The 22,447-nt window shown below is 43.2% G+C and overlaps 2 protein-coding genes, 1 long non-coding RNA gene and 4 other non-coding genes across 14 annotated transcripts; 3 read left to right on the forward strand and 4 right to left on the reverse strand.

Moving 5' to 3' along the window:
* Window positions 1–19: 19 nt before the first annotated feature.
* LOC117138245 (tyrosine-protein kinase Shark) lies at window positions 20–3,486 on the reverse strand. The gene is made up of 5 exons (XM_033300196.1): window positions 3,335–3,486; window positions 2,730–3,226; window positions 2,146–2,667; window positions 880–2,092; window positions 20–820 (listed from the first exon to the last, which is right to left on the reverse strand). The coding sequence occupies exons 1-5, from the start codon at window positions 3,411–3,413 to the stop codon at window positions 327–329; spliced, it is 2,805 nt and encodes a 934-aa protein (XP_033156087.1). The 5' UTR covers window positions 3,414–3,486; the 3' UTR covers window positions 20–326.
* Window positions 3,487–4,395: 909 nt separating this feature from the next.
* Window positions 4,396–22,223, reverse strand: LOC117138251 (dnaJ homolog subfamily B member 6-A). 6 transcript variants are annotated; one of them, XM_033300205.1, is made up of 8 exons: window positions 22,102–22,223; window positions 21,545–21,583; window positions 6,451–6,629; window positions 6,274–6,383; window positions 5,879–6,139; window positions 5,391–5,597; window positions 5,010–5,322; window positions 4,396–4,945 (listed from the first exon to the last, which is right to left on the reverse strand). In XM_033300205.1, exons 3-8 carry the CDS (start codon window positions 6,513–6,515, stop codon window positions 4,861–4,863), a joined length of 1,041 nt encoding a protein of 346 aa, XP_033156096.1. In that variant the 5' UTR covers window positions 6,516–6,629; window positions 21,545–21,583; window positions 22,102–22,223; the 3' UTR covers window positions 4,396–4,860. The 6 variants fall into 6 exon arrangements, with proteins under 6 accessions (XP_033156096.1, XP_033156101.1, XP_033156102.1 ...); XM_033300210.1 differs by lacking the exon at window positions 21,545–21,583; XM_033300211.1 differs by lacking the exon at window positions 5,879–6,139 and having other exon boundaries at window positions 22,102–22,218.
* On the reverse strand, window positions 8,188–8,259 carry Trnaq-cug. Its single transcript has one exon. It is a non-coding gene; the product is annotated as a tRNA-Gln (tRNA).
* LOC117138255 lies at window positions 14,934–19,187 on the forward strand. 3 transcript variants are annotated; one of them, XR_004459190.1, is made up of 3 exons: window positions 14,934–16,997; window positions 17,495–18,678; window positions 18,777–19,187. It is a non-coding gene; the product is annotated as an uncharacterized LOC117138255 (long non-coding RNA). The 3 variants fall into 3 exon arrangements; XR_004459191.1 differs by lacking the exon at window positions 14,934–16,997 and having other exon boundaries at window positions 17,026–18,678; window positions 18,745–19,187; XR_004459189.1 differs by lacking the exon at window positions 14,934–16,997 and having other exon boundaries at window positions 17,026–18,678.
* Trnae-uuc lies at window positions 19,882–19,953 on the reverse strand. The gene has a single exon. It is a non-coding gene; the product is annotated as a tRNA-Glu (tRNA).
* On the forward strand, window positions 20,146–20,217 carry Trnae-cuc. The gene has a single exon. It is a non-coding gene; the product is annotated as a tRNA-Glu (tRNA).
* On the forward strand, window positions 20,464–20,535 carry Trnae-uuc. Its single transcript has one exon. It is a non-coding gene; the product is annotated as a tRNA-Glu (tRNA).
* Window positions 22,224–22,447: the final 224 nt, after the last annotated feature.

Here is a 22,447-nt window from a genome sequence, read left to right on the forward strand (position 1 = left end):
AAAAACCATTTAAAAAGCGCAGTATGTATAAAAATATTTTTATTTTGTATAACCAATGAAACAAAATGGATTTGTAAAAATGAATACAAAGTTTATATGCTAAATCTTTTAAGGCACTTGTTCGCTTTCTTTTGACACAAATTGGTTGTACACATATGATTAAAAAATATATTACAAGCTATAAACATGAATACTAGGATACGGGACAACAATAGTGATCTGTGGTTTCCAGATCGTTAATACGTTAAAAACGGAATAGAAGTTATTACAGAAATAGCTACAGAAAATTGCACTCAGAACGGAAGAAGTGAAAAATGGAAACTGGCTTAAATGTGAACCGTTTGCACCAATTCCGGCAGGTTTTGGTAATCAGGATCGCGGGCGAAAAACTCGGTGAGATAGACGAAGGTCGGCCGATCCTTGGGTCGTTCCTTCCAGCAGCTCTGCATCACGGCATAGATGTATGCTGGACAGAGATTGGGCTGCGGCAGGCGTTCGCCACTGTCCACCAACTTGATGGCATCGACATTAGATATTTCCCCATATGGCGGTGCGCCCAGCGAAAACATCTCCCAGATGGTCACGCCAAATGACCACACATCACTGGCGTGCGAGAAGATGCCCAGGTTGAAGCTTTCCGGTGCGTACCAGCGGATGGGCCAACGTCCGCCCTGGGTGAATTGGTATTCCGTGCTACCGGGCCTCAGGGATCGCGACATGCCGAAGTCACTGATCTTCGCCTGGTGGCGCGCGGTCAGCAGTATATTTCTGGCGGCCAGATCGCGGTGCACAAAATGCTGAGATTCCAGATAATGCATGCCTGGTACAAACATTAATTCATTAATTGAATGGAATCCAATTGTCTTGAGTTTGACTTACCACACGCAATCTGTGACGCCCAAACTTTCAGCTCCGAATTGGCCGTGATCTCATGACCATGATCCAGTATGTACTGCAGCATGGAGCCCAGCGGAGCTAGCTCCTGAACCATCATGAGCATTTCACCCTTCGAAATGCCAATCAATCGCACAATGCACTTGTGCTCCAGCCGCATCATAACTGATGCTTCGCGCAGGAACTCCTGCTTGTTGCTGTGCTCGTCGCTAAGCATCTTAATGGCCACCTCCAGGCGGGATTCCTCCCCAGCACCACTCTTCCTCAGCAGCCAGCCACTGTGCACCGATCCGAATTCCCCGTGCCCGATCTCTCTATCCAGCACTAGTTTTTCTGGCTCAATAAAGAACCTCAGCTTGGCGGCCTCCACCTCAGTGGCGCTTGGTGTGCTGGGCGTACCGCTGCACTTGCGATGCAGATAGCTGGCCATCTCACTTTCCGTCGATGCGGTCGGACCAACCGAGTTTAGTCGTGCCACGGCGGGCGCCTTGATCTGCTGATCCAACAGGGAGAGCACGTCCACTGTGGGCTGGTAGCCGTTGGCGATCCACTGGCCTGCTCGCTCGCGCTCTATGGCCACATCACTCTTCGTGAAGTACTCAACTTCGGCATCAGTCTTTTGGGCAATCGGTGGCAGGTCAATCTCAATGGGCGTGTTGTTCCTGGGCACGTTGTACACTTCGCCAGCACCAGCTACGCCATCCGCGTTAAACGTTGAGAACTCCGTGGAGAACGACAGGCTCTTCAGCATAGGTGCCGCTGCCTGCAGCTCCTGCTCCGTTCTGGCCAGCGAACCACTCACACTGCTCTCGGACTCACTGCGTTTGCCCTTGGACTTGCTTTTGCGCAGGCTGTTCATGTCGAACAGCGACTTCTTCGGACTCGTCAGCCGCAGAGTGTTGAACATTGAGCTACTGTTCTCCTTCTGTTTTTTCTTCGTTATGGTCAGGGCGGGAACGTGCGGGTGTTGATGATGCGAATGTGGCGATACTGGAGTGGGCGGGGTAGCGGGCGAGGCTGCTTTTGGCTTCACCGATGATCGAGGTATTGTGGCAAACGAGGGCACCTCTGGCTTGGGCTGTGGCGGAACCGGATACTTGAGGCTCACTGGCAACCCGTACGAGAAACGCATGAAGTGCGCTATTAGATGTTCCACGCTTGGCCAGTAGGGACCGTCATCAATGTACAGAAACTTGGACTGCAAACAGACGTTTCTTTAAGAAGAACATTTAAAGTACGATGATAACTTACCCCGCCGGACTGCACCTTGACGCCATTCTGATAGAGATCCGCTTGCGAAATACGAAAATTCTTGACCACCTGATCACTAAGCAACGTTAGAACCAATCCCGAGGCCGCCGGCGATTCGGAGTAGCGAACCAGAAAGCAGCCGGAGGTATCCACTTCCGGTTGTTTGGCTAATAACTCCTTGGCATGCTTTTTTAGTATGGCTACGGCCTCGTCCCTGGTCAGAGTGCCATGGTACCACTGATCTCTTGTGGTATTTGCCGGTGGGAGCTTGTAGTTGAGCAGGAATTCCTCTACTGCCGTTTGGCCCGCTTCCTTGGCCAGATCGAATGGAAATTCACCCGAACTTGTTCTAGGCAACGGCGGTGCCTCAGCCAGGAGCAGCTCTTGCACAGCCTCCAGGTTGCCGTGCTTGGCAGCCTCATGCAGCGGCACATAGCCGTTATCGATGTTCCTGCCCTGGACATTGGCCTGTGCCGAGATGAGTGTGCGTATGAAACTGGCCGGCTTGGAGCGGGCGGCGTACTGCGAATGTAAGTATATGGTTAAAGAGAGCATTATGCATAGTTGTGCGTGGGTAAACCTACGTGCAATGGCTGGCAGCCAAAGGAGTCGGAGCTGTTGACCTGGACCTTGGCATTCAACAGGTGCTTCAGTATATCCTCGTCCGAGTGCAGGGCCGCCAGATGCAGAGCAGTCTGTCCATCCTGATTCTTGGCATCGAAATTCCGATAGCCGCACTTGAGCAGCTCGAAGACCACCTTGCTCTCGTTTTTGCTTGTGGCGCGATGCAGCAGATTGGTCACTCCGTGGCTGCGAGTGTTGTGCGGCGGCAGATCGCGGATCAAGGGCACCGTCAGCTTGGTGGGCAGACCATTGGCCGCCTGCTGATAGTAGTCCACGAGTGTGTCCAGGCCGTGCAGTATCTTCGTCTGCACCTTGTCGTCGATGGAGAAGAAGGCATCCTCGCCACCATGTCGTCGCACCTGGTAGTGACACACCTCACCCTGGCAGAGCAGGCTCAGCACAAAGTCTCCGGCCGCTGTGCTGCTCTCGCGCACCAGAAATGTCCCGTCCTCGTAACCTGTTGATTGATTGCCATACCAATTACCCATCATTGTGCTCCACCACGCCCACATCCCAGCGATCATCACTGATGACAGGCCAATTGGCGCCTTGCGCCAACACTTACCCTGCTTCAGCAGATCGTCGGCTGCCTCGCGAGACAGGTTGCCGTGGTACCATTTCATGGGATCACTATCGCGACTCATTTTTGGGCCATTTGCTCCGATCCTGCTGCGTTTTGTTAATAATTTTGGGGAAGTGTGATCGTTGTTGGATCGCAGGAAAATACCGTCAGAGATCAGTGCTGCCAATTTAGCTTGGTTCCACTTGATTCTGGCTTTTTTACTTGTGATATCCCAAATCTTTTTAATTTTTCACGCTAAAAAGTTGGCAGCTCTGCCAGTGGGTTGGCTGAGTCGCGTTGCCAACCAATGAGAGATCAAGTTGGCGGGAAAATTTGAAATTTCATGATTTATGATTCATTAACTTAAAAGCGAGTTCGGTTCAACTTTGATCCGATGATATAATAAATATAATAATCAATATAAATGCACGCATAAGTGATTATAATTCTTTATATGAAAATACTTATCTATATTTAATATTATTTTAGAATTACCATCGATCAGCTTGCATCGCAGAAAATCAACGAATTAATTAAATTAAACTCTATTTAAAGTAGTAATAAAACACTTGAGTTAATTGTTTCGCATCTGTTGTATATTTTCATTCTCATGTGTTTTCTTTTATTCTCATTATAAATTTTTAACTTAACAAAGTATTAAATTATTGGCGATTATGTTACGATTAATTTTCTTTTCGCTTTGCAGGTTATGTGAGAATAGTCTTAAGCATTTAAAAAACGACTATACGCTAGCATACAGCATCGAAATTAATAGAGAAATCTAGGTTATTAAAATATTTATAAAAATTAAATGTCATCGTTTAGAATATTCATATATTCATATCCCTTACAATGTATAGAAATATTAACGCAAAGCCTATTTTAATTCCGCTTCATTGCTTAGATTGCATTTCTCAGCTTTCGATTTCCTAGTAAGTATTGTGGCAACTTAAGTGACTAACGATACATACACGAAGAATACATAATTATCCCCCCAAAAGATATACACCCAAACACACTCGCTCCGAACAGCATTTAAAGTCTGGCCCCTAGAACTTATTGGCTAAATTGTCAGTATGGGTCTTCAATTGATTCTCGTGCCGATGGTGCTGGCTTTATTCCACCGGTGCAATTTTGTAGTAGGGCAGCAGTATGCAAAAATTATGCTTTAAAAATAAATTTCGATACTTCGCTATTACGGGGAATTTTGATTTATGATTTAATTCAATGGCCTGGCCTGTTCCATGTTCCATATTTTTGGTGTGGATATCGCTGCTGGTAGTGTTTCTGCTGTTGCTTGGTCCTTCGCTGGCTGATTGATTCATTTATGCTGCTGTTCGGTCCATTAAAAGTAACTAAATTGTAGTGTAGAACAAAGTGGTTAAACGTATCATATTTCGAAGCGGTAACGAATTCCGAGTTCTTCTTGGGCTTGTTAGTTAATATTCATTCGGCTTTACATTTATGACTTTTCCTTTGTTGATTTATGTTGATATATATATATATTATGTGTGAATTTAATTAATTAGCTATTGAAGGGAGCCCATCACAGTCTTTGATTTCAGGACATCATTTTCATATGAAAAGACAGTTTCCTTGCCGTTTTCGACGACCCTGAAAATGCAAATGCAGATCGATAAGGAACGATTCTATGATGGCCAAATAGAGGTTATCATACCGTTTGGTCATCAGTTTCTTGCCATCCACAAACACCGTCGAAGTGGAGGTGCGCTTGACACTGGCACCGGGTCCGCTGGAGATGTGGGTGACACCGCTGCTGCCATTGCCGTTGGTCATCGACGAGAACGAGGTGAAGCCGCTGGTGGGCATAAAGAAGTCCATCATTGAGTAGTTAAGCATTGGAGCCCCGAACGGACTGGCCACTTTGTGCTGGTGGTGATGATGATGGTGGCGAGATGATCCACTGCTGCCGCCATTGCGTCGACTGCCACTCGAGCCGCTCGTGCTGACATTCGAATAACCGTTGGCATCTGCAAAACGATAATCACAAAAGTCAGCACTCTCTACACACGTTGCCCCATCCCATCTAATCACTCACCTCGGAATAAGTCGGCGAAGGGCGAGTGTATGCCGAAGAACTCACGGAACACTTCCTCGGGCGGGCGGAATGCAAACTGAAAGCCGCCCATAATATCAAAGTCATCGAAATCGTGTGTGCTATAGTGGTGGCGGGTATGCGAGCGACTCTGGCCGCGATCGCCCAGTCCATCTTTGCCATACTCATCGTATATGCGGCGCTTTTTCTCTGTGAAGAAATAGGAGTAAATGGTAAGTTGGGATGCTAAATAACAGAAAGGTAAATGCAATTAGTAATAAAAGCTCGAGCTGCGAGGATTAGCTTAGACTGAGCATGGAAACAGTGGTGGGAAAGGTTATGAACGCTTATGAATGCTCCCCCATCACTGTACAAAAACAGCGTTTAGTTGCAGATTGAATGGAACGAAAACAAAACGACGTGCGCCAGGATGTCAGTCAGCAAAACCGTAGTAACGAAACAATTGCAACGCTTTAGCCTCTCGCCTTTACCGAACATCTTGTGGAACGGAGTGCCCTCGAAAATGTTGCGGAACGTGAAGGCCTGGTAGCGGTTGCCGGAACGCCGCCCGGCACCAGACCCATACCCCGAGCCCGGATAGTAGTCGTAGTCGTAGTCACGTCCATAGGACGACGATCCACCGCTGCCGCCGCTGCGGTAGCGGGTGTAGGAGCTGCTGTTGCTGCTGCTGCTTCCGCTGTTCGAGGATTTGTGCAGCGTGGCCCGGGCATCGTAGATCCTGCGCTTACGTGCTAATTAAACAATAAAGACTTAGCATTGACACCGCCAGGCAGCCTGGATCACAGAACCCGGATCACATGATCCTTAACCCGCATTTCATTGTTTTAAGGGCTCGAAGAAATCTGTTCTCGAGCACGGCACTTACCATCGGAAAGAACTTCGTAGGCTTCGGATAGCTCGCGGAAGCGCTTGTTGGCCTCATCCAGGTTGTCGGGATTCTTGTCTGGGTGCCATTTTAGTGCCAGTTTTCGATATCTGCGGGTGGTGAATGTTGTGGTGAAGCTCAGCTACAGAACGGATATGGGTTACTTCGGTTACTTACGCCTTCTTCACTTCACTATCGGTGGCGGATCGCGCCACGTCCAAAACTTTATAGTAGTCAACCATGTTGGCGATGTGTCTTCGAGTTCTTGGTGGTCTCTATTCGCTGTATATCGTTTCAGCACGACTTGCAATCTAATGCGTTTACTTTTTGGTCGATTCCTGTTCCGGCTTCTGTTTCTGCAAAATATGAACAAAAACGGGATCAGAATATGATTAGTCAAGGGATTAGAGCCGATAATGTGGGAATATTTGAGAAATGTCTACCTTTAGAATCGGATTTAGACAGAACTGAATTCGGAGCTATATTTTGAATGTTGTTGCTGAAAAAGCAAAGGCGAAATGGAAAACATAAACAAATAGAGAGAGGAGCACACTCACACTCACAGACAAACTAGACAAACTCGTGTAAAGCAAAGTCAAAGACAGCTTGGTTCGCATGGGCCGCCGACACTTTTCAATTTTTTCGAGTTCAATGTCGTTCGAAAACCCCATTATGCCATCGCCCACACACGCAAACTGTGAACAAGATAAACCGAAAAAGTACACGGCGATAAAAAGGCTACGAAAAAGAGATTCAAAAGCGAAGATTACGCAATACATATTGGAATATTGCAATTATTTAGATTTATTGGGAGGTAAAGTTATACCAACAATCTAAGTAAAATGAAACATTTCGTAAATGTCATTATATAGTGTTAGAAGTGCCGATTTCTCTCCGTGTAGACAGAGCGAGAGGGGTATATATATGGCGCATGTGTAGGGCGCTCAGTTAGCCGTCCATCAACTTTTGGGGCAAAGTTGCTCAAGCGTTTTGCGCCCCTCTTGGATCTCGGATCTCGAACCTCAGTTACCCCCCATCCCCCCATCATTTCCGTGCAAAATAGTCGCTAATTTTATTTAATTTGTATTGTTGCTGCCGCCCGTTGTCATGCAGCCCCCTTGACACAATTTGGCTTGATTTCATGCGCGAGTGTTTTTTATCAAACACATTACAGCGGCCAATTGCCTTTATTTTACTTCTTTTTTTTATTTTGTTTGCTGTTGTTGCAAGAGGAAAGTGCTTGGGATAAATTGGCCCTGCGGCCAAGTGACATGCCAATTTGCATTTAGACAATCTCGAACCGAACTGAACTGAACAGAACTTCAAAACTTGAAAACTTGTTGTTCGACTGACCAACATCGATGGGCTGTGTTTATGTTGCTCTTGATGTGGGTTGAAAATATCGAGATTTGGTTCTTATGGGCGGTTCACCCAAGCTGATCGTGTTTTCAGATTTTTCTCACATTTTTTCAGAGATCTAATTTATGGTTTTCGATGGGTTGCGTGTGCGTGGCGTCACATAAATTTGGCTATTAACACAAAAATACAAGTGTTGGGGCAAAATGGATTAAAGATATATACTTTACGTTTTTAAATATACTAGTGAAAATTATTTAAAGAGCAGCTACAATGCATCTAAAAACTGAATAGCTGAACATTTGAGTATTTAAGTTGTTAAAATAGTAGCAATTAAAACTATTTGTCTGTGACACATTAACTGCAATTAAGCTTTGTATAAATTGCGAAAAGGCATTCAATAGTTTGTTTCTGTGCACTTTTAACCGTCAAAACCACTAATCTATTAATAACAGGGTTAAAAGTTCATGAACTAAAGTAAATTCCAAGGATAAGTAACATTTTAAACATCCTTTGATGACCTGTGATAAAATAAGGACACCGGAAGAGGTCAGGCTCAGGTTCCACCGAGATTTGAACTCGGATCGCTGGATTCAGAGTCCAGAGTGCTAACCATTACACCATGGAACCACCGTATTGGTCCTGGGCCATTTTCCTTTTTCTGCTCGGGAAATTCGCACTGCGCATGCTGCAAACTGGTGCGAAAGGGATGGCTAGCGCCATAAGGACTTTCTGTTAACCGTTACACAGGCTCTTGAACTTCCGGTGCGCGCAATTTCCCATGCAAGTTCGAATCGAAACATTTGACACTTTCCGTTTCACTTGCTGCATTTCCTATTCTACAAATAAACGTTCAAATGGGTGCGTATATCTAATGATTCCTTGGGATTAGTCTTCTTACATGTGGCAATAGGTTTAAGAACACCCCCGATTATAAATACAAATCGAAAATGAATTTTGCGGGAAAAGAACGAAATAATATATATATATACATTTGAATGAATTCCCCCTTTATTTATACAAACATGTACGAACATTGAGCTATCTATATAGCGTATATAGGGAAATAGAGATATTGCCGGCTTGTGTGTGTGTGCGCGTAGTTTGTTCGCTTTGCGGCTATAGCTATAGAGTATATACCTGTTGACATATTCGGCAAATTCTAGGTCGTAGGTGTAGGAACTCGTAGCATTGTCTAAAAGCAGCAAATGACGACGACGACGCCGCGACTGCCGCTGACGTTTCTGATGGCTGGCTAGCTAGCTGGCTGACTGGCTGGTTGGTTGGCCAGCCATCCGCATGACACACACGTCAGTGGAGGAGTCGAGATAGGAGGAGCCCGGTCACCAGGTGAGCAGGATGGGCGGACTGCCCAGGGGCAGGTAATAGGTAATGAGGCAGCAGAAGACCAGCTTGCTCTGGCTTGGATTTCACTGGCTCAAGTCGGATTGGAAGCAGTGGCTAGCTGCGAGACCATATCTCGTGGATCTCAGTCTGTCAGAAATCAGAATTCAGCACTCAGCACCTTGCCATCGCTTTGTGGGCGTCTGTGGCATTTAAGGCATTCAGCTGATCTTTCAGTTGGCTAGTGATCCACAGATAGCTTTTTCCTCTAAGCAGACAAATGCCTTAGCTGAAGCATGTGGTTTTATAGACTTAACTTTCAGATTTTTAAGGCCCCATAAAGAGTAAAAGAAGCGTCTTAAAAAAGGGTCAAAATCAGATTGCACGACAAAGCAATTGCCTAATTTTAATGGCTTGCTTAACGACTACATTAAAGCCCAAAAAAACAGCGTTAGTCTGGCATGAAATGTTCGATATGATGTTTATTAGACATTATAACATTTGGATTTACATACAAGAAAGAGATGTAACAATTTTACGAGACTTCCAAACACAAATGAGGAAATTAACGCAGCCACATACGAATACGTTAATCGTAACTGGTTTTTAAATATCAAACCCATTTCATCGAGGGAATGATTCACAGTGTGAGACATTCCGTTTCAGATTGTTCTTTACAGAACGAAGTCATAAGTGCAAGGTCACGCCAGTGATAAATAAGAAAATCACTGCTTAAATATTGCTCAATACGAAGTCAGTTTAGAGAAATGTATAAAGCTGATTCACTCCATTATTCTACGTGTTAAATAAAATTACTGCAAATATTGGTATTAGCTAGCCCTGAGCTCCTTTAATTTAGATTGTAATTTCCTTTGCCAAGAAGACGAAAGATAAGAACTCCAAGTGACGAATATATTGTTAAAAGAGTAAACATTTAACAGTTTCAATCGCTTTTCATTTAAACATTTTAAAGAGTGCTCAGTGCAGCTTTATTTTCGGTGCATTTGTACCCCACAATATTTACCACCCAGTGTTTATTAATTTATTTAGTCGTATCGCATTCAAGCAGCTTTAATCACAAACTCGGGGGACTCCACACATTCAACAAGTGTGTTTGCCAGAGAGCAAAAACAACACACACATGGAGCTGCTGCCTACATGGCGCAGTTTGAAACCTGAAGTGACTCCAAAAATTATGTATGCGTTTAGTCTGCGGTCTGCAGAAAGCCGAATGTTTGTTGTTTTCGCAGCTTGGTTATTGTTGTTTATGCAAATTACATCACCATCGAATTGCAGCCAAGATTTTCCACACACACTATTCACTATTCGATTCGATTTGTTGACGCTGCGATTAAACTTGAATTGTGTCACAACGCATCGATGATAAGCAAACAAGAAGGCGGGGGAAACAGCGATAAAGTTGGATAAAGGTGGGGAGAAGCAGCAAGAGGAAGCATCAACAGTTGCTTGCGTGTTGTCTGCCTCGCTCTCTTTTTATTTTCTTTTCTTTTCTATTAGTTTTTTTTTCATTGAAATGGTAAATGGTTTCGGTGCTAATTTTGCCATAACCTACATACACACTTGTACTTCTGCTGCAATCGCACACAATCACACACACTCACACACACAGTGGCACAATCAAGCGTGCGATAAGAAAACGCTGCGCATTTATATTTTTATTGAGCTCGATGGAAAGTCACGCAATGAGCGATGCACTCGCACTTTTTTTAAATGCATTTATATTTACATCGCTCGCTTTTTCGATGTTGTTGTTGTTGTCGTTAACCAGCAAAGGCCAATCTCGTTTTTAACTTAATGCTACGTTTGTACGCGGACTCGAAGCTGCACATTATAAAACAAAAACACGGAAAACGCAGCGAGCCAAGAAATGTTAAAATGAACGAAAAAACTTTTGCAGCCGTACGCGGCAATGAATCGTTGAGAATTGAATGCAAAGCACAAGAAACGAAGCAACTCGGTGATCAAAAGAGAGAGAGAGCGAAAAACCAGCTGACGGCATTGCCATGCTTCATTTTCTGTGTTGTGGTGGGGAAACTACCGCAGAGAGAAAAAGGAGAGCGATTTTTGCGGAGAGATTCTCAGTTTTTGCAACTAATCGAGACTCATTGTTATTGTTGGATCTCACCGGAAGTTGTTACGCCGATTCTTGAAGCGCTATCTCTCCGCTATCATTTATCTTTCGGGTACTTTCGTTATCAGCGAGTGCCGTATATTAGAGGCCGATCAGTTGGTTTATTGTACCAACGGTTTGAGTCCCCTTTTTTTACCAACGTGATTCATCTTCCAGTTTCCGCCGAAATCGTTTCTCCTTCACCTAGACTTATACTCATTCCCGCTTTGAATCCAAATCCAAATAGCGAGCCATGTTAATTTGAATAAAGATGAGTTTTATGACCAAAGTTTATAACGCGCAAGACGACGGAGCGAAGCCAAAAATGTAACGACAAATTTAAATATTTAATTTTAGAACTCTCACCACGAGTCGTTTAGGCCGTTCAACAGTGGTCGAAATCAATGTTTCAAAGCTAACAAAACTTTATCAAAATACAGTATAAACTTTTACATGAGTTGATTTCACCAGAGAAAATCATGTAACTGAAATGAGCGGTTTAGCATATTTTCCAGAGCCATAGCTCTCACAACTTCAGCCCACTGTGCGGACACAACAGCATGTGGTGGATGAGAACCGAGGGAGGTGCGCAAATTGTTTTGCGAAAAAATGTTGAAAAGTTTATAAATTGCAACTTTTATATAGCACCACACAAAACACAGCACATTTTCGATGTGTGGGAATTTATTTTTAGTTGGTTGGAAAGAGCGAATTGGTCATAAGTATTGCGGAAGGAAAATATTAATGCAGAGCAGCAAAAAAAACCCAAAACATTGACGTGCAAAGAAATCGCAAGCAAACTGGGCGAAATTGGAACAGCGGATAAACGGTCAGTAATTATTAGGGGAAAATAACACAAATTAGGCAGGCAGGGAAAACAAAATGGAAAGCAGGCGAAACAGCGAGTCAAACAAAAGGGAAGCCAAGGTGGAAACTCGCCAAATTGCACAATTCAAGGAAAAAGAGCGAAAAGCAAGCAGCATCAGCAGCCACAATGCAATGCCAGCAGCCATGTGAAGCAATCGACAAAAGACCTGAGAAAAGCCACACACCCAAGACCTAGAAATAGACACGTGGGCGTGGGAATCCATCTATATATAGATAGATATAGCTATATAGGTTCCATGCCCGCAGCTCCCCCACCACACCAAACAAACATGAAAAAGTGTTGTAAGTGTTACAAGCAAAGCAACAAACATTCGAATGCCCAATGCTGATTCATCCGCAGCTGGCGGTTTCCCGCTGGCCAAATGATTTCTAATAGACTTGGAACTGTTGTAATATCATCAAATCTATTGGATCTACAGCCGAAGGGGGGCTTGCCCTCTAGTCTTGAGCAGTCGGGGGGCGGGGTACAGTGCACCACAACTAATCAAATGCCCCTTTCCAACACTCTTCGTTTGTTTGTTCGCCCCGCATAAATAAAAAAATCATTTCAATGTAAATTTCGAAATGATCTGTGTAATTTTTGTGGCCGCTGTTAGATTGCTGCGGTTCCAAACCGAAAGAAGGCGTTACGGACATGTTCTATGGGCGTGGTCATGTTTGTTTTATGTTCGTAGAGAGCATTTCGTTTGCTCTTGTGGCTTAGTCATTTGGGAAAAACACTTGTGACGCGCCCGACATAAAAATGGGGATAAACATTAAATGTACAACGAACTTATTAGTAACTATACTGCTGCTCTGCATATTCATAGGACTCGTTTCCGAGAAATACCCTGTTTTGATAGAGCACAATAGATACATAGATACGTATGTATATAGCAGACTCGCAACGAAAAGATACTCGGAAGAATATGTAAATATTTTGCAGACAAGCATCCACTTTGTTTATATGTGCTCGGATAAATATTTGCCGGCAGTCAAGAAGCTGAGGCGCTCTGTGATCTAAAATAATCAAGCCCTCATGTGCAAATTCAACTCACCGCGCTTGTGCGGGTGTAAAAAACGGTCGGGTCCGAGTCATGCAGTCATAAAACACCAAAAACTAAATAAGGCAAGTCGAGTTTAATACCAAAACCACCCCCCAACCCCCTCACCCGTTGCTCGGTCACATAAAAACTACCCACCATCGATCGAGAAATAAACCTGTAGTCCAATCCAACAGACAGCTGGTGGTGATGATCTCAATGTGCCCGACGACGACGTCTGATTTGTGGAATCATCGCAGCAACTAAGAAGATCTTAAACGCCCGACTTGACTTCTCTGTTCGCGGGTTCAACGCTTCCTAAGGCGATATGTATGTAGAATACCCATAAATCTAAGCCACAATTGATAGCCATCTCCTTCGGCCATCCCGAGCTACTGTGCAGCGCGTGAACCGAAAGAAATTGGACTAGATTACAGCTTTCTCCCATCAATTATAGTTCACAACTTAATGATTAAACATAGAAGCAAAGCAAAATAGCTATAACCATGTTAGAACTTTCGAAATATTAACTAAACTACTATATGTTTAATGGTTATTTAGGCACCATTAACTCTTGTTATTTTCCTCTGTGTACTTGGACACTGCACATGGTGCATCTAGATCAAATCCGGTGGACGACAATGGACTTCCACTGGATGCCACAGCGAGAAGTCAAGCCTGGCTGCCTGCTTTTGTCTCTTTTTTTTGTCGAGTGTGCAACTTGGAGCGTTTGTTGCATTGACAATGAAGTTATTAAAGCGCAAAACCGCAGCCAACAACCACCTGAGGTTATTTTTCTTTTTCAGCAACGGAAACATGTGATTAGCTTGCACTAGGCAGTGGGTGAAATAAAAAACGTACTCCGCTTGTCAAAATAGACGTCTTACCAGTTCACTCCATAAATCCACCTGATACTAAACCAACTTTTTATTAGCGAAAGTAGAAAATCACTTGGAATCCCCCATCAACACAATTCAGCGCCGAAATTGAAGGGCAGCATTATGGATCGCCTTAATTGGCGAGTTGTTTCGACTTGAGTTGCCCAATTTGTAGCAAGTAGCTCAATGGATTTGTAGATTGCCAACATTTTTCCAATTAGCCAGACAAAAAGTGTTGGCCCAAGAAGATGGGTTTAGTTAATCCAATGTGTGTGTGTGTGTATACCCACAGGTGTTCAATGTTCTGCTGACTTAAGAGCCGCCAGTCACGTAAAGAGATTTCAACGTCTGGAGTTCGCCGGATGACATTACTTATAGGAGTTAATTGCCAATTCTGGTTTAACATCATCTTAACATAATTTGTGAGCTTAATAAAATGTTTGATTTAAGCACTTGAAATTCTATATTTCTCATTTACTAAAGCTTCAGATGGGTTTCTTTAATTGAAAGAGTTCTTATCCAAAGAAGCTCATTCATCAGAACTCTTGTTTTATGGCTTCAACTTAATTGAATGCAAACTCTTTAATTAATTCTTATACAATATCTCATACATTAAACGTAAATTTGTGCCTTTCGATGACGACTTTAAAACAATTTCAAAGTTTTCCATTAGCACATCAGCAACTCCTACAGTTTCCTCTTCTCTTTATTACTTCATCAAAACTTTGGAAGCACTTCTGGGCACCCCTTTCACCCATTTGAATTTTGAGTTTCCAAGCACTTGGGGTACAACAAACTTTGGGGTCAACTGGCGGTGGCGATGACTCTGCGAGTTGCTTGCTCAGCTGGAATGAAAAATTCGAGGCAGACGCCGCGTCGTCGTAGGCAGTTTTTATTTTTTATCCGAGGTTTATCGTCTTCGCGGACTTGGTCAGTTGGAAATGGGCACCGGCGTCCCAGTTTGAGACCCTGCCCCAATGATCTCTGCCGCTCACGCTGACCGAAGTCTTTTTATAGTTACGACTGCGTTTTGTGTGGGTTTATTTGCTTTAGTAATTATTATAAATAGTTGGGAATTAAAGCCATCCAGCGAAATGAAAGCGGAGTGATGGCGCCCGCAGTGAAACGACTGGCAAGTGGCCAAACGAGACCAATTTCCAAAGCAATTTAGTTTAATTGAATGCAATAATCATAAAAAGTAAGGAGAGCGCCAAGTCAAGATAGTAAATTTGTAATTGAGAAGTAATTGCTTGTCGCACTGAAAGGTAATTTTATTTAATCCACAATGTTGATGGGCGTCCATACTGCCACTTTAAGTGGAAGCTGCAACGTTAAGTGATGGTGCAAAATGCTTTTTAGCCACATTTTGCTGGCCAATTTGCAATGAAGAAGCACGGCTAGCACCGCGACATTGAACGTGACTCAGGGGTAAAAAGCATCTCAGAAATGACACGCAAATCGGAGCGAAAAAGTTGAGTTGGCAAATTAAAAAAAAACAATGCGAAGAAGCGGCCAACAGAACAATGCGAAATCATATAAATTATTATAATATCTCCTGCCAGTTGCTTAATGCCTCGAAGCCCGTTTCAAACAAAAGATACCCGACTGACGCATCATCGCTTGCCTCCAATTAATGGAAATAGATACAGCTAGAGATAGAGCTACAGATATCTAGATACATTGAGCAATGGCAACTCTCAGTCTTGGTCAAATGGCCGCGCCTCATTGAAAACCTTCGCTCTTCGTCTTGGCTTCACTCGGAAATCAAATCGAATCGAAACGAATCCAATTCATGTATCAGTACACATATGTATCCATTGGATGCGTAACACGCGCCAGCATTTAACTCTCCATAAATACGAAGTACAGCGATATCGTGCTAAGGTTAAGTTTAGTGGATAGCTGCAAATGAATTCGATCGGAAAGCAAGGCTGCTAATGAGCCAAGTCCACTGGAAATACGATTGCCGTAATCATCAGGTTGCAATGCCAAATTCTTTCGAATTTCAAGGGAAGAATCGAGCTCTATACACAAATGAGCGGAGCTTTAAAAAGAGCTACATAAGCACAAAGTCTTTTAATGACATCATTTTCAGTTGTTAAACAGTTGGTACCAAAAACTAGAAGCTGCTTATTGAGAATCTCCAGGAACCTAAGCCAATATTATTGTTAACTATTTAACGTGTTTAGCTAATGGTTTGAAGTACTTGAAACTACATTATAATTGACAAGCTCCACTCCCTAAGCTTGATTAAAATCTCTAATAATACTATTCTCGCTGTTGGGAGATCCTAAAGCACGTGTAATGATCTTAAGATATCTTCTCTCATCTTTCAATTTGATCGATCTAGTTCCTCACTCCCGCTGCTTTTATAAAGGCCTAACGAGCTGTACCACCATCGGCACTTAACCCAATTAATAAATTAAATTTTGTGCGTTCCGAGACACGTGTAAGCGATAACACACTAATCATTCGATAGGCCCTAGGCTTTCCCACACAATCCCCGTAGAGAAAGCATTGCTAGCTCGGTAACATGAAGATGGACACGGGATATGATTATGGTGATGGCTGTATCTGGCCGCGAGTCCATGTCTGCGGCTTAGTGGATGCAATCTCTCCAAAAACTCTTGAGCGGACAACAAGTGCCGCTCATTAGGCGGACCGCAAACAAGGCGAACCGGTTAATTTAAATAGCCGGAGAGACGAAGACGAGACCGAAACTGAAGCTAAGCAGACGCAATGATTGATTTACCACATACAGTTAGTAGGCTAAACGAACTGAAGTTTACAAGAGACGATTTCCACTGACCAACCACCACTAGGTGGATCCAATCCACAGTTTCAATGACGCTGACAGGCAACAATTTTTATGTGCGCATCAAGTGCATCCGGACATTCATTCATTTATCTTCATGGGCTCGATGAAAAGAAGCCACAACGACTTGAACAAAATCGCCTCAATGGCCAAATACCCGTTTTGGTAATTAATGAAAACTCATCAGCCGCAAAATGCGCAGCCAAGTAAATGGAGCGGCTTGAATTGCTGTTGGATTAGCTAAAAGCTAAAAATAATCGACGGCACCACATCGAATTAAGCCCAATAAGGTAATGCATTATTTGCGATATGGTGGAATCGACTTGAATGCCTGCTTTTCACTTAAGAAAAGCCTACGCGCTTCAAATTTCTCATTGTTTAAAATTCATTTCCTCTCTTGGCTTATTGTCTAATTTCCAGTCGATCTCATTTATGTACAATAATTGCTTAAAGGTGTGCGCGTTTTGATAGATTTTTGATCTGGAGAAAGCGGCTTGTTAAATCAAACTTGCAGTACTTTGTTAACTTAGTTGTTATTTAAATAGAATTTTACTGTGCTTGATTGGTTAAGCCCATATTTCTCTAGACTACATCTCAATAACAAATCTACTGCTTTATTTCATCCGTTCCCATTTTCACTGTGCTCCAGTCAATTTCATGTGCCATGGGCGCAGTTTGTTTAATTAACCAGCCTGCAATTTTCACAATACCTTTTGGCGCTTTTCATTCCGCCAGTTTGCGTTGTGTCTTCTCAAGCGTGTGACCGGAGGTGAAATTTTTATTTCAGATTTTTGGCATTAGACCCGCGAACCACTGCCGCAAAATGCCTAAAAAGTGCCGGCCTGGCTAGCTGACCAGCTTGCGATGGCGATAAATGTGCGCAGATACGTTACAGACCGCGTCGCGTCGTCTGGCCGCTTTAAATGGACACAACTGGGAGTGGGTCACAGCTGCAGCTGTGGATCTGTAGTGGAGCCTGCGGCTCACCGAGGCAAACGAAGCGATTATAGGGACCCAGACTTGGGACTAAGCCTTCCCCGAAACCAGTTCGTCTTCCCAGACAGACTACGCTGCGATTCTTTCTTTCCTTCGAAGCGTAAATATTTCAATTTATTTATTGGTCATGCGTCTTCGGCATCGTATCGTTTTTCGAACACTTTCTTTATATTCGTTACCCGAACTTCAGGAAGATATAGCAACATGTGTCGTGTTGTGACCAGAAATCGCCAGTATCTTGGCCTCGGTCTTGGACTTGGACTCACCAGCACGCAAAGCCGTGCCAAAATGTGTGTCAATGGCCTTTGGGGGGGCCCTTCTTTCATTTTTATTTGGGGCGGGGATACAAAGACTGGGGCGTGTCCCAAGCGGATTTTCACTAAAATGAAAATTAAGAGTGAAAACGTTTTGAGTTTCTGTCTTTTTTTCCCCAACCCTGCGATTTTTTTTTTGCAGCACACAAAGCAAAAGAGGTGTGTTCGTCGATTCCAACTGCAGACCATGCATGGATGACCCCGCGTATTAGTGTCCCATCCTATGGCCGCCTGATTGTCATGCTAAATGGGTGAAGTGAAACTACGACTGCGATTTCGGACTGTCGAGAGCATTGACCATCTCCCCAAAAGAGCATTGCCTGTTTTCAGCTTTTTCTTCTCCTACTGTCAACTGTCAAACGAAATTTACACGTTTTTCTTTCCAGCTGCAACTCACGAAATAGTCGAGACTTGAACAAAGAAATGGGGAGTGCGTGAGGCTCCTTTAGCTGATTGATTGTTTGGCAAAGTTTGCATGTTAATTGCCTTTATGGCGGCGATAGACGACAAAGCACACTTAAAAGTCTAAAACCCCATTACTGAGTTCATTGGAATTTTCTTTTTTTTATCAGTCGTGTCGCCGTCTCATTTTCTACAAATTAACATTACTAGCTACTTACTCTCAGCCTGGCGAAGACAATGGAACTAAAGCAAATATAATGTAAGGGATTAAAAACAAAGTGGATAAGATATTAATACAATCTTTATACTAAACTGCTTTTGTTAGGCCACATATTGTCATTCAAAATTATTTTTCAGAGTGTTAAGCAATCAAATCATCTGGAAGCGGAACGGAAACGATCGAGGCTGACCCAACAATTCAATTAAGTTGGCTCCTCCTGCACATCTGAACGATCGAGCCCAAGGGGAGACGACTTGGTTCCTACCTGCTAGTCCGGCTGGCTGATGCGGATTGAAAACAAAACAAACAGAGCTTAGACAACTCACAACAATGCGGTCGTTGGACGCGCAGGCGCGCAGCGGGGGCGCTTAATATGCAGCCAGCGTAGCTGGCAAGTCGGAGATGTATACCCATATACCCATGCCATATAGCCAGCAGCAGCTGGCGTCTTTCGTTCTTGCTGTCGCTCAACTGATCAACTGGTTTAACAATAAAAACAAAGCTCAGGCGGCGTTGGCGTTGCTTGAACGTTCAACAGAAACGAAAAAGTTACCGTCTTTTTGTTGCTTCTCTCATGCGCTGCCATCGATTGTCGGGGCTTGGCTTTCTTTGAGGGAAAAAATATACAAACTCACTTAGAAACTATAAAAAATGGTAATTTGTACGCTTTGCCTTTTTCTCCGCTTCTTGCTCAATCGTATGTCTCACACGCGCTTCTAATGTCTGGATACGATACATAAGCTCGTTCAAGATGATGGCATATAAAAAGCTACACGAGTTTTTCAATTGACTTGGAAAGTGGCAAGCGACTGCCAGCATGCCTCAAAGGGGGCGAGCCCCAGCGAAAAGTGGGCGTGATGGGCAACAACAATGGCTCACTGTTTTTTGGCTCTCGGCTTTGCCACACTTTTGATGAATTAGCCGTTTTTTCCATCGAGTGTCGGGGCTTGGAAAATTGAGTTGCAGCTGCAGCTTTTGATGGAAATGCTTGGCAGGGAGCGAGAGGAAGTTCGTTGAGCCGGATCATACCCAGCTGAGACTCATTAAAACACCACTTGAACCACGATTCGTGTTATACCGCCTCTAAGTGCAGGTCAATAAGTGGAGTTGTTGTCTGATTTTCAAGTCCAAGCCAGTTGATGCCTTTGTGCGATGCTATTGGAGGGAAGTGGCTGGAGGAGCTTGATCGATGGGGATTATCAAACGGGGTAATTGATTTATTTAAATTAAAAAAAAAATTACTTCCCATACCGGGAATCGAACCCGGGCCTTCTGGGTGAAAGCCAGATATCCTAGCCACTAGACCATATGGGATATGTTTTACATTCTTCCTAGTTATATAATGGTTCTTGTATATTTTCCTTGTTAAAAATGGTGCATGTACTTTATAAGGATTTTTATGCTTTGTTAATTTTTGAATTTATAAATAGAAAATATACTCTGGTTACTTTATAACATGTCCTAAGAGGCAGACTAAGGACACACTTTAGTCACCGTTCACACAAGTCCCATATTGTCTAGTGGTTAGGATATCCGGCTCTCACCCGGAAGGCCCGGGTTCGATTCCCGGTATGGGAAACTTTTTTGCGTAATTTTGCTTTTTTTTTGTTTGTTACCATCAGAGGGTTAATAATTTAAGGAATTGTTAACGGGGTTGGTATACTTATTGACTGACCATTATATATGTTTTCATTCCATATCTCAATTTGTATTTTTAATAGTTTTTCCTGGGTTAAGCAAAATTAATCGTACAAATAAACGCAAGCATTCAATTCAGACAAATGTTGGCGAACAAAACGAGTCTTTGCTACAACACAGGCAGCCTCCCATATGGTCTAGTGGCTAGGATATCTGGCTTTCACCCAGAAGGCCCGGGTTCGATTCCCGGTATGGGAAGAGTACTTTTTTTTTTATATTTTGTTTACTGCTTCAAATTGGCGGTCAGCCCGGGAAAATAATTGAAAATTGATTTTCCACATATATTGAGCAGTCTATTGCAATCGGTAATTGCTGTATTTATATTTGTTTTTGCTTTTCTAGTGTGGTTTATTTCTTTGCAATTGCCTAGCGCCACCAATTGATGCCAATCGGACACGCTACGAAATAATTCGAGACTTTTTTATTGCCGTTGCTTTTCGTTGCCCCAAGTTGTCAATTGTTGATGTTTGTGCTTATGTAGAAGAAATAAAATAAAAGAAAAGAAAAAGGAGGGAAAAACGGTTTTGTTAACGACGGGCAAAAGCTCAAAGAGCCAGAGTACTTAACTTTTGTTAAACCGAAAATTAGGCATGCCCAGAATTGCAACATGTACTGGAAGCAACAGCAACAACGACAATAGCCTGCCGCAAAACGTGTGGCAAGCGAAAAGCAGCAACAATAAAACGGGCACAATGCCTTGACTGAGTTTTGAACGTTTTTTTCAGTTTCTTTTTTTTTGTAGTAGATACGGAAAATTGCTTTTTCATTGTTGCAGTAACCAATTTTTTGGCTGTTATTGTTGTTATTTACAAGCTGACTTGGCAAACGGAAAATCAATTTTTAATTGCAACAAATTTGAGAGAGCTGCGGGACAGGCAAATTGCGAGTTGGCCAAAAAAGGCAAATTAAAGTAAGCGTTAACGAAAATCAATTGGCATTTTGAGTCAGAAACGGGTTTAACGGTATCGCAGAGGCAGCTGCATTATCTTTTGAGGAAGCACGCCGCCACATGTCAAAGGGGGACAGCAACAATATGTCAAAATCTCGATGAGCGGAGCAATGAACCGTTGTAATTAGCATACGGCCGCGTGCGTGCGTGCAACAGAGAGCACAATAGAGGCACTTTCGATTATTGAACTTGTTAAATTCCGCATTTCTCTGTTTGCGTTCGGTGCTTAGATTGTTTATTATTTGGTATTGCGCTTACCCTTTTGCGTTGGTTGTTAAGCTGGAAATGATCTCCTTCCTTTGGTGCCAAACCGAAAAACAAGCGAACAATTAATTTCATTAGAAGTATCTAACAAATGCGAATCCAACACGAGATATAGTAAAGTGTGAGCAAATAAGATAAGCAACACCGCGTGGGGAAAGAGAGAGAGGAGCTATTGGTGAGAGCGAGAACGACGCGAGTTGTTGGCGGAAACTCCTGTCGCAGCAAACAGCAGCAACAACAACTACAGAACGGCGACAATTACGGCGCTTTATTGATTTTTTACAAAACAACTATTCGGATACGAAGCGTGCCGTTTGCATTTGAAACTCGACTTCCAGCGTATTTCGAGATTATTTAATGCACAACAAAACGGAGCACAAAAGAATTTCGCACACCAGCACAAGTTTTAAGCACTCACACACAGCCACACATACGATGCGACTTCAATGTCAACTTCACTTTTTTGTATTTCTATTAATTGCTTCGGCTATTTTTGTTTTCTTTAGCAGTATTTAGTACTTGGAATTTAGTATTTAACTGCACTTTATTACCCGTCAATCTGCACACATCCGCGCACTCGTTGGTCGAGAAACAAAATTCAACCGCTACTTTGCTTTTGGCCAAGCGCGCTTTTCCCACAGCTGTTTCCCCTAAGCGATAAAACGCAGCGACAACTACCAGTCGCCTGCCTATCGATTTGACCCAGGTAAGGGAGCAACTAGCTCTGCCAATCGAACTGGTTCCGAGCTGAAATTCAAAAATTTCATCGATATGTGTTTAGCTACATCCCTTTGGACATGCTTTCTACATGTCGACTTACATTTAATTTTACAATTACCAGGTAAAAAACTTGGTGGTTAGTTTTGAATACAATTTGAGGGTACCTTTTAAATGGAA

The sequence above is a fragment of the Drosophila mauritiana genome, chromosome 2R (genome assembly GCF_004382145.1).
Source record: "Drosophila mauritiana strain mau12 chromosome 2R, ASM438214v1, whole genome shotgun sequence".
NCBI lineage: Eukaryota > Metazoa > Arthropoda > Insecta > Diptera > Drosophilidae > Drosophila > Drosophila mauritiana.

Bases quoted from the DNA above. Each gene is read 5' to 3' on its own strand.
- LOC117138251 (XM_033300210.1), bottom strand. From the start codon at position 6,515: ATGGTTGACTACTATAAAGTTTTGGACGTGGCGCGATCCGCCACCGAT. The intron at 6,140-6,273 runs GTAAGTGCCGTG...TTGTTTAATTAG, and splicing joins CTACGAAGTTCTTTCCGATG to CACGTAAGCGCAGGATCTAC. The intron at 5,598-5,878 runs GTAAAGGCGAGA...ATTTCTTCACAG, and splicing joins TCCGTTCCACAAGATGTTCG to AGAAAAAGCGCCGCATATAC.
- LOC117138245 (XM_033300196.1), bottom strand. From the start codon at position 3,413: ATGAGTCGCGATAGTGATCCCATGAAATGGTACCACGGCAACCTGTCT. The intron at 3,227-3,334 runs GTAAGTGTTGGC...ATCAATCAACAG, and splicing joins CGACGATCTGCTGAAGCAGG to GTTACGAGGACGGGACATTT. The intron at 2,093-2,145 runs GTAAGTTATCAT...GTCTGTTTGCAG, and splicing joins TCAAGGTGCAGTCCGGCGGG to TCCAAGTTTCTGTACATTGA.